Source organism: Schistocerca americana, chromosome 2 (assembly GCF_021461395.2).
Source record: "Schistocerca americana isolate TAMUIC-IGC-003095 chromosome 2, iqSchAmer2.1, whole genome shotgun sequence".
Classification (NCBI taxonomy): Eukaryota; Metazoa; Arthropoda; class Insecta; order Orthoptera; family Acrididae; genus Schistocerca; species Schistocerca americana.
The window spans coordinates 181,822,182-181,838,721 of NC_060120.1; the positions used below are offsets into that span (position 1 = coordinate 181,822,182).

The 16,540-nt window shown below is 41.4% G+C and overlaps 1 protein-coding gene across 1 annotated transcript in view; it reads right to left on the reverse strand.

Moving 5' to 3' along the window:
• Positions 1–16,540, reverse strand: part of LOC124594797 (GPI transamidase component PIG-T) — a 96,731-nt gene that overhangs the window by 41,093 nt on the left and 39,098 nt on the right. The window contains exon 5 of the mRNA XM_047133217.1: positions 3,793–3,975. Coding sequence (XP_046989173.1) covers positions 3,793–3,975 — 183 coding nt within the window. The remainder of the gene's footprint in view (positions 1–3,792; positions 3,976–16,540) is intronic.

Here is a 16,540-nt window from a genome sequence, read left to right on the forward strand (position 1 = left end):
TGGATGATAGTGCCTGCCTGTGAAGGTTTTGGTGAGATCTCTGAGCATACTGGGCAAGGGAGATCTTGTCACTGCAGATATGCTGTCCCTAGCATGCCAGGTTGTATGGGAAGGTTTTTTTTGTGTTGAAGGGATGACAGCTGTCAAAATGCACATAATTTTGGTGTGGTTGAAGAGGATGAGGTGAAGCAGATAGGAGAGAAGGTGTTGAGGTTGTGAAAGAATGAGGACAGGGTGTCTGGCCCTGAGTTCATGCCATGATGATATCATCAATGAACCTAACCATACTAGGAGTTTGGTCTCTTCGAAAACTAGGAAGGTCTCCTCTAGATGGCCCATAAACAGATTGGCATCGAGGGTGCCACACAGTTGCCCATGGCCATGTTTGTATACCTTTCCTTCAAAGAAGAAGTAGTTGTGATGATAAAGTTAGTAAGATGCATGAAGAATGATGCAGTGGTTTTGGAGTGAAGGATATTGGGAAAGGTAATGTTCAATAGCAGTAAGACCACTATCATGAGGGTTGTTGGTGTATAGGGAAGTGGTATCAACAGAGATGAGTAGGGATTGCAGAGGTAAGGAGGTGGGGATGGTGGAGAGTCTTTGAAGGAACTGGTTGGTATCTTTGACGTAGGAGGCTAGATTGTGGTTGGTTGGTTGAGGGTGTTGGTCAGTGAAGGCCGAAATTATTTCAGTGGGGGAACAATAACCAGCTAGAGTGGGACATCCAGAATTGTTGGGGTTGTGGATTTTGGGGAGCATGTAGAAGGTGGGTAAGTGCGGTGTTCGAGGAGTGAGGAGGGAAATAGATTTAGGGGAGAGGTCCTGGGAAGGGCCTAAGGCGTTAAGCAGGGATTGCAAGTTATGTTGGATTTCTGGGATGGGATCACTCTGACAAAGTTTATAGGTGGAGTAGTCATATAATTGGAAGAGTTGTTCCACCACGAGAATTAACTGTGACTCATACTGGCATTGGTGGAACCTTTTTCTGCAGGCAGGATGGTTATGTCAGGATTTGACCTGAGGTTGTTTATGGCTGTCCTTTTTTCTTCTGAAAGGTTGGTGTTCTGAGGAAGGGACCTGGACAAGAATGGTGAAGCGAAGTCAGAGGTAAGGAATTCCTGGAAGGTGACCAGGGACTGTTAGGTGGGACACAGGGAGGATCAAGGTTGGATGATGGTATTAACTGGGAGATGCAGGGTTCAATGTCAGCATTGGGTTGGCTTTGGTTGGAGGGACTGGTGGCATAGAAGTGTTTCCGCTGTAGGGATCAGGGGAAAGGGAGTAAATTTTTGACAAGTCCACTTGGTTAAATTTGGGTGCATTGCTGAAGGTGAGGCCCTTGGATAGGACTGAAACTTCTGTGGGGCTTAGGATTTTGGTGGAAATGTTAACAACAGTGTTCAAGGACTGTTTTGTCTCTAGATTTAGTGGAGTGTTGGTAGGGAGTTTTGGAAGATATGACAAGTTGAAAAGATCAGCTAGGCAGGGTCTGGGTGCTATGAGGAGTTGACGAGGAGGAAAATTGTGGGTAGGACAGGTACTGGACAGTGGTGCTCTGAGTGGACAGTAGGTTTTTAGCAGGTTGGATAACTTGTGGAGGTGGAGTCTGGAATGCTCCTGCATGTGCTGGAGAGCAAGGGATTCAATTTCAGAGAGGTGATGTAGGTAGCAGAGATTGCGGGGCATCAGTATCTTGCAGAGGGAGCAAGCCTGTGGCAAGATGTGTTTTTGCAGTACTAGGTTTGTGAGGGTTAGGGACTGGCAGAATCTGTAAAGGTTAAGACCATTGTGAAAGGAAGGGGTGGAAAGGAATTTTTATGATTGGGCCATAGGGGGTGATTTCATGGTTTATGCAGAATTTAAGAAACAGGATGTGGGACTGGGTTTTTGCCAGGGAAAGGGGTACCTGTTCTGAACTGGTGCAGAATGATGGTGCAAGGGTCTATTGGGACAGGGATGGCATGAGGGAAACAGGAATGACGTGTAAATTGACAAATGAAGTTGTTAGGGGGTTGTGGGGGGAACTGGATAACAGAAAACACACACAAAAATTACATAAAGACAAGCAAAAGCAAGAACAGATACATAAAAATATCCACAAATATGTTAAAAAGTACACAAATGTGGGACAAAAGGAATGGATGAGATATGGGAGTAAGTGTGTGTTGGGATAAAAGAAGAGAGGGAAAGGGGATTGGTTAGGTCTAGGATCATAATTTTGTGTGGCACGGGTGGAAAATAAAATGTGAAAATACACGAGGATGAGGGAGGAAGTGGGATCAAGAGCTATTATTATTATTATTATTATTATTATTATTATTATTATTACTACTACTGGTGGGAAGAATTTGGGTCGTCAGAAGCTGCATCAACACTCCGCATAGTCACTTAGCCGTGTGTCGTGCGCAGATGAAATCATTCATACAGTGTGGCTTGGAAGTTATGTGCTGCTTGGAAAGTAATGAATAAACATGGAAAATAAGAAAAGAATGAACACAAAGAAGAGTACTGCAATCGAGAATAGTTACAAAGGAAAACATCAGAATTGTGGGAGGCAAGAAAAGTCACTAGGCAATTTCAAACAATGAAAATTTCAGTTTGGAATATCAATAATTTAAGGAAAAGATAATTGCTACTCACTGTAAAGATGACACATTGAGATCCAGGCACACATAATTGCCATGTCCTGTCACCTGTGAAACCAGCCATGTCATATATCACCTCTAATGCAATCTGTGCACACTTTTTTTATTAGTATGAATACCAACTGGTTATCCACCAAGATGCATGGTCACCACCAAACTGGTGCCAAGAGCAAAGTAGACCACCCTTTGGCACAACATGCTGCTGAACGTAACATGCTAGATTTCAATGTCTCCCTTACAACATGGGGCATCTAAATTCTCCCCTCCACCACCAGCTTTTCTGAACTACGCAGTTGGGAGTTATCCTTACAACACATTCTCCACTTCTGAAATTATCCTGGTCTCAACCTATGGTAACCTACTGTCCCCACACCTTCGATCCAGCAGTTTCCACCTCTTCTGTCCTATCACCTCCTCCCTATTCTCGTCCCCTCATCCTCTTTGTGTGCCACACACTGCTAATTCCCCTGCCTATATTTTCCCTTCCCTGCATCTCTCCTTTTCCACTCCCCTCTCCCCTAAAGCCTCCTGACAGTGCACATGTTGGCAGTCTAGTCCCTGCATGCTCCGCCAGACAGTGGTCTTCTCTCTCCTGAGCCGTACCTTGCTATCTCTTCCCCTTCCCCACACCATCCAGATTTCCGCTCCCATCCTATGTGCCAGTTGCATTCCAGTCCAAGCTGCAGGTGATGGTGGTCATGTGTGCATGTGATATGCTTGCTTGTGTAAATGAGTGTATGTTTGTTTCTTTTTCTGGAGAAGGCTTTGGCTGAAAGCTAATTGCATAATGGTTTTTTAGTTACACCTGTTTGCAATTCAATGTGTCATCTTTTCAGCGAGTAGCAATCTGTCTTCCCCTCATATTGTTGATATTTCAACCTGGAGTTTCCATTGTTTGGAAATTGAGGATTGCTTGCCTCATACTCCGGCCAACAAGTATGTAGTGTTTAGGCAGTTACGTACATGTGCTCAGATTACTCTTGGGCTAGGCTCCAGTTTGCCTCACATGCATCACAAAAATATACTTAAAATTTGAAAACATTCAGAACAGAAGTCACACAATTCACTGGCACACACATATATTGCATATTATTATGAGAAACTGTGTGTTAATATCTATAAGATCTGTAACATGATTACTGACCTCATTTTTGGATAAATCGACATATATCATGCTGCTGTTAGCCAGTGGACAGGCCCCTCCGAGACCTAAGCCAAAGAGTTTCCTTATTGACCAATTTGATGAACCAAATGAAAGGATTGCAATGTCGTATACAAGGGAAACAGTTTGCTGAAGTTCCAGGGAAATCTTGTTACAAGTTTCATCCTGCAGCAAATAATTGTGAAACATGTCATAGTTTTATCTTTATTAAGTAAACACAATTACAGTTGGTGATATGAAAGTAAGAAATCTAAATGTATGGAAATGGTCACATCTTGAAATACTTACAAAGAATAGAACACAAGTGAAAGATGAAGCATAAGAGATGCATGCAATGAAATTAGAAACTTAATACAAAATACACTTAAAAATATGATTACTGAGCAATAATAATACTAAGTATCTTACATACTACAGAAAATGAGTTAATAGTTTGCTGTAACATTAACAAATTAAAACATTTCATAGCATTACAGGCTCTGTATTCACAGTTAAGTACTACGGACAGTGTAATGTTTTAGAAATTCTTTACTATTGACTGTTTACATACACTGCCATACAGAATTATGTCTCTGTATATTGCCAAAACTTTTTTTTTTTTTAAAAAAAAAAGAAAAACAGGTGGAAGCCGTGTGTAAACTGTATCTTTGTAGCAGAAAATGATGCAAATTAGCTTGTCATTATGAAATTGGCTCACTTATTTTGCAGAGCTAACTTCACAATAAAAAGGGAGGAAAAATACATATAGGACAATATGGGAAACTTGCAATGCTTGATACTAGTAGGTATGAAAATCCACACCGGATTCTTCTTCTGTTCCCCAGTCTACATCCAACCAAAAACCAGAATTACAGAAGAAAATAATTCTCCTCGGTGACAATTTTCACATAACTGAAACATCCACTGTACATGCAGCAGCACTCATTGAGCTCAGTTTGTCATTTGTAGAAATTATTAAAGTCACAAAACTGTCAAATAGGTGAGCCAGCAATTTCACTGTGCTGTTTGGAGGTTCGAATAATGTTTATAAGGATAAAACACCCATAGCTTGTTTGGAATTGGATATGTGTTTGGGTCTACTGCCACAAACTAAAGTTTTGTTCAACACTCCACACCACTACGATCTGCCATGGTGGTCCTGTGTTGATCAAGAAATAAGTGCAGGAAATCAACAGCTTGAAATAATATATAAACATTAAAAAAAATTAGTACGATACACGTAAATAGCATTGGATGTAGATTTCATACTACCAAGGTTTACATTTAAATAGAGTGGGAAATGACTAATAACTGAGAAAGTGCTAGGTGTAATAGCAAACAAGCTCACATACTGTAAGTACACATAAAATAATGTTAGGTTAGGATCAACTATTATATCACAAATCTTTTCTAGCGCACGTGTTAAGAACGGAAGTGAAGTGCATAAAACAGAACAGATCTCGCACTATCTTGTAATTATTCTATTTTATTCTTGCATGTCAGTATCAAATCTTTAAAAAATAAGATATATGATTTTAGCATTCTTGTATTAATGAACAATGGTTAAATAAGAAACAACTACATTTGTATGTTCCATCAGACTAATGTAGAAGTTTGAACAGTTATGGAGACATCTCAATCTGCATAAAATAAATAACTAAAACTAAAATAAAAAAAAGAATTAATCATGACATCAATAATTACTGCATTGAAAGTGTATTTGATGGAGCTCCTATATTATTGCCAGGCTCCAAATTAATTTTAGTGTCTGTATACTTTACCCCTGATCACAATACTGATGCCTTTACAGAGCTACTAGATAGAATAATCTTCCACATCCAAAAATACACAAAAAAGGAAATTATATTTTTTGCGGATATTAATATTGACATTTGGATTACAATAATAAAGCCCTTAGCACATGCTAAATCTCCTCAGATCACACAAAATGTTTCGTACAAATAACAGTTTAACAAGATCATTATCATATCTGGAGTATACAAAGAAATGTATCAACGAAAATAACCAATTTTTGAAAATATAATGTAACTGGATGGATAAAAAAAATCTACTCACCAAAGTGGCAGCAGAAGGATACACAAACAGGTATTTAAATTTGCAAGCTTTCGTAGCCAGTGGTTCCTTTTTCTGGCAGAAGGGTTGACGAAGAAGGAAGAGTGGTGAAGGAGGAGGACTGGTGAGTTTTAAGAAATCTACATCTACGTCTATACTCTACAAGCTACAGTGAAGTGCACAGCAGAGGATACGTTCCATTGTACCAGTTATTAGGTTTTCCTCCTGTTCCCTTCATGGATGGAGAACAGGAAGAATGATTGATTGAATGCCTCTGTGCATGCTGTAATTATTCGTCTTTAAGAGGCTGCCAAAGCAGTTTCTTCAGCAGCATCACTGTGACACCCTCCCATGGGTCAGACAAACCTGTGACCATTCATGCTGCACTTCTCTGTATACGTTCAACATCTCCTGTTAGTCCTATCCAGTACAGGTCCCACACGCTTGAGCAGTATTCTAGAATTGATCACATGAGTAATTTGTAAGCAATCTCCTTTGTAGACTGAATGGGGATAGTTCAGAAAAGTTGCCCAAAACCCCTGGTCAGGAGAGACTTACAAGACATGATGAGTTTTTCCTTCCCATCCTGTCTGGCAAGTCTCTACTGATCCAGAGTTATAGGAACTTTTCCAAACTCTTCTAATTTCCTAAACCTCAACAGCCCATATCCTTCACCACTCTTCCTTCTCCTTTAATCTTTCTGCCAGAAGAAGGAGCCACTGACTCCAAAAGTTTTCAAATTTAAATACCTTTATATGTGTGTTCTGCCATTGCTTGGTGGGTAGGTTTTTTATCTTATCCAATTACACTGTAGAAAGAAATATGTATGAAAAAGGCTTTTTAATACTATATATCTGTCAGATCACAAATGGAGATGGTTAAAATTGCTGACAAATAATCCAACAGTGCAATGTGAACAACCCAAATGCAACACCTGACCAAAAATAAATAAGTAAATAAATAATATCAATATAATGGAAGGAAACATTCCACGTGGGAAAAATTATATATAAAAACAAAGATGAGGTGACTTACCGAACAAAAGCGCTGGCAGGTCGATAGACACACAAACAAACACAAACACACACACAAAATTCAAGCTTTCGCAACAAACTGTTGCCTCATCAGGAAAGAGGGAAGGAGAGGGGAAGACGAAAGGAAGTGGGTTTTAAGGGAGAGGGTAAGGAGTCATTCCAATCCCGGGAGCGGAAAGACTTACCTTAGGGGGAAAAAAGGACAGGTATACACTCGCACACACGCACATATCCATCCACACATACAGACACAAGCAGACATATGAAAATGCATGCAGCTGATGACTGACTATTTCTATTCTTAAACAGTCTGTGTAATATAACTTTTAAATGGTATTGAGAGAAACACAAAACTCCACATTTTTTTTTTTTCATCAATTACTCCAAAAAGACAGCCCAACTGGGGACCTCTCCTTTCAAGTGTTAGCATTCTTGGCGGAGGCAGTATTATCTGTGAACGTAAAAGTATTTACATGGGACATACTAACTGTACTATTTCTGAATGTTTTGCTGAACACATGTACCATATAAAACAAAGAGAGCTAAACAAGTCATCAGTGGCACTACACTGCATGGAAACTGCAACACCCTACTGGGATTCAATTATTAAAAAAGCCCCATATGTTCAATTAATGCATAACAGTACTATCAATAGGGACCAGGACAAAGCACCTGTACTTCTACACAAATTTCACGTATTGCCTCCCAAAATTGTGTCAAACACAGCATTACTAATGCAAAAAGATAAGGCAATCAGTTTAAAGCATTTTGATTAAATGCCTAATCTTACAACAGTTACAAACAAAAGAAAAGAGATCAAATAATTGATAAAGGCAAAGTCACACAATTCACACATCTTTCATTGCTATACCTACTATTGCCTTTATTTCATTTCTGACAAAGGAACGTCCAGTCACAAACATCATACTTATAATCTGCTTCTCTATTATTTTTCTGCTAATTACAATATTTATTTCTGTTTCTGTTGAAACTGTTGTGTCTGCTGAAACTGCGTTATCTGTCTAATATATAACAATTCTTCTTTCTCCTTCAATTCTGCGTTTTGAGATGGAGAAGTGAGGAGGCAAATTAATGTCATTTTGTATGTATAAGAAAGGAAAATCTGGCCCAGATGGCATTAGCACGTTGGTAAAACTTTAAGGGCAAATGATGGACTTCAAATGCTGCTTATAAAGTGACAAACATAATGGAGAGATGAAATAAACGCTCAGGCCGCTCAGAGATAGTTTCTAAGACAACCAGTATTCGTGGTGGAAAATTATACTTCGTTTGCAATTTCATTACAGCACGTAAATAGTAGAACACATTATACAGGCTTTGCTGTATGTGCTTAGAGCCTCTGATAGCTCACATGACACACACACTGAAATGTGAAATTTAAAATTTCTTCAGCAAATTAAATGTTCGAAGAGATTTCGGGATTGCAGCCGGTCATCGTAAACTTCATTCCACGATATTTCACCTGCCAGTCATCTTCAGATGAGCCATCGAAGATTGACGAAAACATTCTCCACTCTGCCTTATATAGTGTGCTGATAGTGTTGCTGTGCATGCATCAGAATCACGGTGACAGAAGGACCACACTGCCCGGTGGCAGTGCCCTCGCCAGTGGAAATGCTAGGCTCAGCTGTCTTTGGCGTTGAGGCTTGCTGCAGTTATTGGAGTGTTCTGGCATCTTCATCTGGAGCGAATCTTGGAAATAATGGGATTCCACACTTTATCCAGCTGGTAGCTGCTGTCGCAGTTCATTAGATTTTCCGCGATGTGTATTTCAATGGATTCTTTTATAACTGAGTCCCAAAAAGACATTGCTGTGGCCAAAATTAATGCTCTGCCATACTCCTTTGAATGTCCATTGGAGATACAATGTTCCACAACTGCACAATTGTTAGGTTGCAGAAGGTGAGTGCAACGTTTATGCTCTGTGCAACATTCTTCCACTGTGCGTGTTGTTTGTCCTATATAGGCTATACCACACTGGCAAGGTACCTTGTAAATTTCTGCCTCCCGCAATAACAAATTATCCTTCACTGATCCCAGCAGGTCTGAAATCTTAGATGGTGGGTGGAAAATCACTTTCACCTGAAAATTATTAAGGATTCTTGCTATTTTGAAGGAAATATCTCCAACGAAGGGAAGAAAACCTGGGGACTTTCCTGGTGTGTTCTCCTCTTCATCCACGTTCCCGGTTCTTAGCCGAGAATGCCCTGTTAATTGGCCGGGTCGAGTATCCATTGTCTCTGAATGCTGTCCTTAATTGCGCAAGCACTTTAGGTAAACTATCTATATCCAACACTGTATGGGCCCTGTGTACAAGGGTTTTAAGCATACTCATGGTTTGGGATGGGTGATGGAAAACTGAAGAGTACAAGTACAAATCATTGTGAGTGGGCTTATGGTAAACAGAATATCCCCACAGAGCTGTCACTCTTCTGTCTAACGAAAACATCCAGGAATGTGGGACAACCACTTTCTCTAGTTCCAAACCCGGTCAACAATGCCATACAATCATTTCATTTCTAATTCCAAAGTAAATCAAATGTTCTCATGAATGGAATTAAGATGATGTAAAAACTCCATTAACTTATCTTCTTCGTGGGGTCACAATAAGAAAGTATCATCCACGTATCTACAAAAACAGTTGGTTTAGAAACTGCTCATTCAAGTGCTCTTTCCTCAAAATCCTCCATAAAAAAGTTAGCTACTAGGGGAGACAAGGGGCTGCTCATGGCAACACCATCAGTCTGTTCAAAATATTCATGGTTAAACATAAAATAGGTTGAGGAAAGAGCAAGTTGGAACAAAGCAGTGATGTCCAACAAACTGTTTACCAATTAGCACCAAGGAATCAGCAAGATGTACCTAAGTAAAAAGAGATACTACATCAAAACTCACTAGAAGATCTGAACTACTTAGGTGGAGAACCCCCAGTCTGTTGATAAAATCGCCAGAGTTCGATATAAGATGATTGGTTTGTGGGGTGCTCAACTGTGTGGTCATCAGTGCCCGTACAAAGTCCCAATTGTTTACACAGTCAAATCTAGCCAGTCATGAAATGATGATGATGATGATGGCGACAATGATGATGATGAAATGATGAGGACAACACAAACACCCAAGTCCCCGGGCAAAGAAAATCCCCAACCCGGCCGGGAATTGAACCCGGGACTCCGGGATCGAGAGGCATCAATGCTAGCCACTAGACCACGAGCTGCGGACTCTGTATATGAAGTGGACATTTGCCAACCAATAGCCTCAGTAAGAAAGCAAGATGTTTAGCTAAATCATATGTGGGGGTGTCAATATTACACACTATAGGCCGTTAAGGTAGAACTTCTTTGTGCATTTTAGGAAGACCATACAGTCTTGGTGGTATGCTGCCATGTGGTCTTAACCACTTGAAGGCCTCTGGAGATAACGAGGAAGAATTCAGGAGAGTACACATCTTCCGTTGCACATGTGCTGTAGACTGGTTGTTGGTTGGTTGATTTGGAGGGAGGGGATCAAACAGTGAGGTCACTGGTCCCATCGGATTAGGGAAGAATACGGGAGGAATTCAGCTGTGCCCTTTCAAAGGAACCATCTTGGCATTTGCCTGGAACAATTTAGGAAAATCACTGAAAACCTAGATCAGGATGGCCTGACGCAGGTTTGAAATGTTGTCCTCCAGAATACGAGTCCAGTATGCTAACCACTGTGCCACCTCGCTCAGTCACATGCTGTAGGGTAGTGATCAACAAGGGAACTGAACAGCTGAGTTACCTTTATCAGCCATCTGCACCACTATGTCCAGATCCTCTCTGAGACTGCGTAATGCAGTCCTTTATTCAGAGGTTACATTACTGTGTTGAGGAGGGGTCATACAGCTTCTTCAACACCACAGATACTGCAGTTGGTATAGGTGCAAAATTGAGTCTTTTACCCAAAACAGACAGTGTTTCATCATCCAAATCCTTTTCGGTGCAATTAACAATAGAACGCCGTGCAGTTACTCCCTGTGGCAACAGCTGTTTTGGCACCAAGTGATCAAATTTCGACATCTGCTGATAACTTGCAACCTTATATACACAATCAAACTTGGCCGAAGTCACACCATCAACCCAGTTCCATGATACAGGAGAAAGCAGTGCTACAATCTTCAGATGTAGGTGGAATAGTTCCTCTGAAATGGCATCCAACCTTTGTTTCGTATAACAAATTATCTCCTTCAGAATAGCATGACTCGCCTTCTCTGTTATCTTCCGTGCAGTGGCCATCTTAATAAAATGTGTCCCTCGCAATTTTTGGTATAACACCATGGTCCTGATATCTCCTTAAAAACCTTCAAGAACTTAAAAGTTTTGTTCTATTACCATGTAGCTTGTCAAAACTTCTTACGTGTGAGGCCATCTCCTCCACATAAATGCATATGATGTGAAATTAAAAGTCTTCCAGTAAATTAATTGTTCGAAGAGATTTTGGGATTGCAGCCAGTCGTCGTAAACTTCATTCCATGAGATTTCAACTGGATACCTACCAGTCACCTTCAGGAGAGCCCTCTAAGACTGACGAAGACGTTCTCCACTCCAACTTATATAAAACGCTGATAGTATTGCCGCACACGTGTCAGAATCATGGTGACAGCACCCCTGCTGTTGTAACTGCAAGGATCAACTGTCTTCAGTGTTGCTGCTCACCGCAGTTACTGGAGCTCCAGATGAAGATGCCAGAGTACTCCAATAATCATGGCGAGTGTCAACACCAAAAAGTCCTTCTGTCACCATGATTCCGATGCATACGCGGCAATACTATCAGTGCACTATATAAGGGGGAGTGGAGATCGTCTTTGTCAGTCTTTGATGGCTCACCTGAAGATGACTGGCAGGTGTCCAAATGAAATATCATGGAATTAAGTTTATGATGACTGGCTGCAACTCCAAAATCTCTACAAACACACAACAGCAGCAGTAGCAGCAACAGCCACTTGAGTAAGCCTGGATCAGTGTTACTAAAAGGTGCTACGTGTACAGTGCTCAGAGGCACTGGACAGCACTGAGGGAATCTGAGCATTCAACGCATTAAAAGACTGTGATGCTAGATGTACAAGGTGGTCTGATAAAGAGCAAAAAGCTCTGCAGTAAAAATTGAGCAGTGTGGTCCAAAAGATAATACCTAAAACACTGTTCACTGACAACTAATGCATGTCTCACACGGCAGTTATCCTTCAAGCCATTGGCATAAATGAAGGTGCTGTCCCAAAGCTGTGTGTGAAACTCCAGAAGGCCACAACACACCTCTAGGAGGTGACAGGGAAGCATAACTTACGTTGTGTAGGTAGTCAAGGGAGTTATCACAAAAAGAAGTGTAATATGGGTGGTTGGAGATACAGTACAATTGGCAAATATAGCTCCAGTGGCAAACATTGCACGGGAATGACAATGGCAGTTTGGCAGCTTCCACATAGAAACTCATAATTGGACTGGTAGGTAACACACAAATGGGCAAATGTATTTTGCAATGATCAATTGTGTTAACGTGATGTAACATGGATGGCTGTGCAGATGACTACACACCCATAGTCCAGCTTCAATTGCACTAATGATTGATAGAAACAAAGGACTGCCTCATCTGCTCGCCATGAGGTAACACTTAGAATGTGTACAACTTTTCAGAAAACAGACACAATCTGCTGCCAAGTATGATAAATTAGAGATCAACATAGTTTTCTATCAAGTGTTAACCTCAAGAATTTCAAACAGAAGTGCAGCTGGATCAAGTTGCAAGATTAGTCGCAGGAATTCCTTTGGCTCCCCAAAAATTAATACTGATGGTTTATCTGGAGTAGAGACGGTCATGACATGCTGAGGTTATCAATGGAGTGAACAGGTCTGTGACGATGGTTAGCTGCAGTGTGATGTCTACAAAAGCTGCAGCAAATGTTTGTTAACACTGTCTATTGACTACCATATCAACTTCCCATTATCTTGTTGACACTACTGGTAAAGGAAATGGGACAGTAGCTGGAAGGAAGGTGTCTATCCTTGCCAAGTTTGGCTATACAGTGGCTTCACACCACTATGCAGGAGACAGGAAGCCTTTCCAGACACGACTGTATGTATGGAGGAGAAAGCACTTCCCATCAGGAAATAGGTCCTGCAATCTCTAAATGTGAATGTCATCTGGTCTTGGGACAGATGGTCATAATGATGAGCGAGCGAGGTGGTGGAGTGGTTAGCACATTGGACTCGCATTCGGCAGGACGATGCTTCAGTCCCACGTTTGGTCATCCTGATTTAGGTTTTCTGTGATTTCTCTAAATCGCTCCAGGCAAATGCTGGGATGGTTTCTTTGAAAGGGCATGGCCAATTTCCTTCCTTGTCCTTCCCTAATCCGATGAGACCGACGACCTCGCTGTTTGGTCTCCTCCCCCAAACAACCCTACACCCTCATAATGATGAATGGCATAATCAGTCTTCCTCAGAGTAAAAATACTGTTGTATTACTCATTATTATGAGAACTAAAAGAGATTTCCTAAGCCTTTGCTGTTTGTTTCCGACATAGGAAGGCAGGATGGTAATTAATAGAGCCTGAGGTCTTGGCAAAGTGCTGGCCCAAGGTGTTGAGAGACACTGAAAGGATCCACAATGATACTACCCACAATGGTCAGACTAAATGTTGAAAGATGGACCTTTTTGCCAGCAACACAGCAAAGTTTATCCCAAACAAAAGAAGAGGGAGTAAAATGGTTAAGAGAGTTAACAAAAACAGATGCTAGACACTGTTTTGTTATATCTGTTAACTTGACAGTTCTTTGCATGCATTTGTTTATAGCAGTTACAGTTCTCCAGCATTCAAAGACAGGGAGAGCATATCTTTGTGGACAAACTGCATCTTGGCATTCCTGAGTCCACCAGGGAACTGGGGAGACTTACCAGATGGGTCTTTTCTTCTCATCCTGTCCAGTAAGTCTCCCGTGACCTGTGGCTCTGGGTCACTTTCCCGAAATCTACCCTTTTTCCTAGACCTCTCCAGTCCTTTTCCTTCACCCCTCTTCCTTCCCCTTCAATCCTTCTGCCTGAAGGAGGAGCCACTGGCTCTGCAAGCTTGCCTAATTATAATCTACTCTTGGTGAGTAGATTATCTATCTAATTACCTTATTCAGTGTCCATAGATGCACACCTGTGCCAGGCCTCTGCTTATAGCTAGCCACAGCTGCCGCAAGTTGTCATCAGTGTACCAGTTCTTCTACAAGAAGCTGAATAAAATATATTTATTTAAAGTGCTCTTGTGCCAACTAATCTTTTGCTTGCCTGTCCAGATTCCTATGGTGGCAGATCTCTTTGGCGACCTTCCATCCTTTATCATTTTTCATTTTATCATTCGTAATGAGGACACAGCATTTGGCTCCTTGAAAAATAAAGGTTGCCAACTTGCATCATTTATTAAGAGAGACTGGTAGAACAAAAGGCACATAGCACAGAAGAAGTAGTAGTACAGCAAGCAATGGGGCACCATGTTTTCGCAGCACATATAAAAGAGTTGAGAGACTGTGGAGAGGGGGGGGGGGGGGGGGGGGGGGAAGCAGTAGTGTTTAATAGTTTAAAAACTGAGAAAAGTCTTATTTTCAATTACACAGGAAAATAACAAAATTACTAATAACCTGTAGGAACCACTACCAGAAAGTGAACAACCATAAGAAATGGGCGAGAAAATCAGAATATATGGAGTAAGAAATACTCCAGCTATTCTAATATTTTATTTATTATGCACAGTTCTTTGCAAAGTCTGTGGGCTGATCGTTGGATGTATGCCAGTAGAGTTCATACTGTTCCATCCTTTATACTCTGGCTGACTGCCAATATCTTCTTTTCCTCTTGTCTTAAAACAGGATACAGTAAGAACCGTGAAATTCATTTAATTGTCTTTCCGATTGATGATAATCATTTACTGTTAATGTTTTCTACTATACCTACGCTTCACTGAAGAGTATGTGTCACTGCTCTTAAATGAACCATCTGATTAGCAAATTAACTAAACCTTGAACCATTTCGCATGATCAACTTTCTTATCGACACATGAATCATCTCAAGTCAAATTCTCTTGACTGATCTAAATAATCATTCATCATGATCATTTGCCAACAACTCTGCCAAGAGTCCTGGTAAACGTAAATGAAAAGCCATCAATTATTGCGGCCACAGGTGTAGTTTTAATTATTCTCACACATCACTGATGTTGTTGATAGCTAGGCTCGTATGCACATATTAATATTTGGGTAGCAGTAACCTTACAAATTACATATTTGTCTTGTGAAGGAACAAATGGTCATCTCTCAATACATCATCAAAAGTGGTTAACGATGAAGTCTTATTAGTTTACTTATAACTTTACATTGTGAAGAAGTGAATCTCATGTGAGATTTTTCTGACAAGTATTTGTTATGATAATGCTCCATCATGCAAAAAACACAGCACAAATGCATGGATTATACACTGCTGGCCACCGTAAATGCAACACCAAGAAAGACAAGGGGTAGCACAACAAAATTTATTTTGTAGATAACATGTTGACCAAGTATCAAATGATTACGTTTACAGACGTGTGTGACATGTGGTTCCTGCCAGAATCAGTAGCCAGAGTAGCCGCCATTGTTGGAGATCACCGCTGCCACACGTCTCGGCATTGAGTCAAAGAGACGTTGGATGTGTTCCTGGGGTACAGCAGCCCAAGCAGCTTCCACACGTTGCCAAAGATCATCCGGTGTGGCAGCTGGGGATGTAATCTGGGTCACTCGTTGAGCAACCATGGACCATATGTTTTCTATCGGCGAAAGATCCGGGGAGCGAGCCGGCCAGGGAAGCAATTCAATCTGGTTATTGACGAAGAACCTTTGGACAATGTGTGCCACGTGTGGTCGCGCATTATCCTGTTGAAATATGTCTGTGGCCGAGCCCTGAAGGTAAGGAAGGACAACTGGCTCCAGCACCTTGGATATGTAACGCCGGCTATTTAAAGTACCGGCAATGCGTACTAGAGGCGTGCGAGAGTAATATCCAATATCGCCCCATACCATAATACCCGGTGCAAGACCAGTGTGGCGGTGCATAATGCAGCTGTCCAGTATCCTCTCTCCACGGTGTCTCCACACTCGAATCCGACCATCGTGGTGCTGCAGACAGAAGCGTGCCTCTTCAGTAAAGACAACGTCATTCCATTCTGCCGTCCACATCCGTCTGTCATCACACCATTGGCGACGGAGACGTCTGTGGTTCTGCGTCAATGGTAGACAAAGCAATGGACGTCTTGCGGACAGACCACTCTGCTGTAAACGACGTCGAATGGTACGCACAGACACTGGATGATGCGTTACAGACGCAATGTACTGTGCTATGGTTCGGGATTTCACTGAGCGATCCGTCACTGCCATGCGCACAGTTTGCCTATCAGCACGTGCAGTGGTGCACCGAGGTGAATGCGATCGACCACGTCGGTCCGTCGTACCCTCCTGCATCCAACGGTCACATATCCGCATTACAGTTGTTTGGTTTCGTCCAACATGACTAGCGATTTCTCTGTATGATAATCCACAATCTCGGTAAGCCACTATCCTTCCTCTGTCGAACTCGGATACTTGATCAAAAGA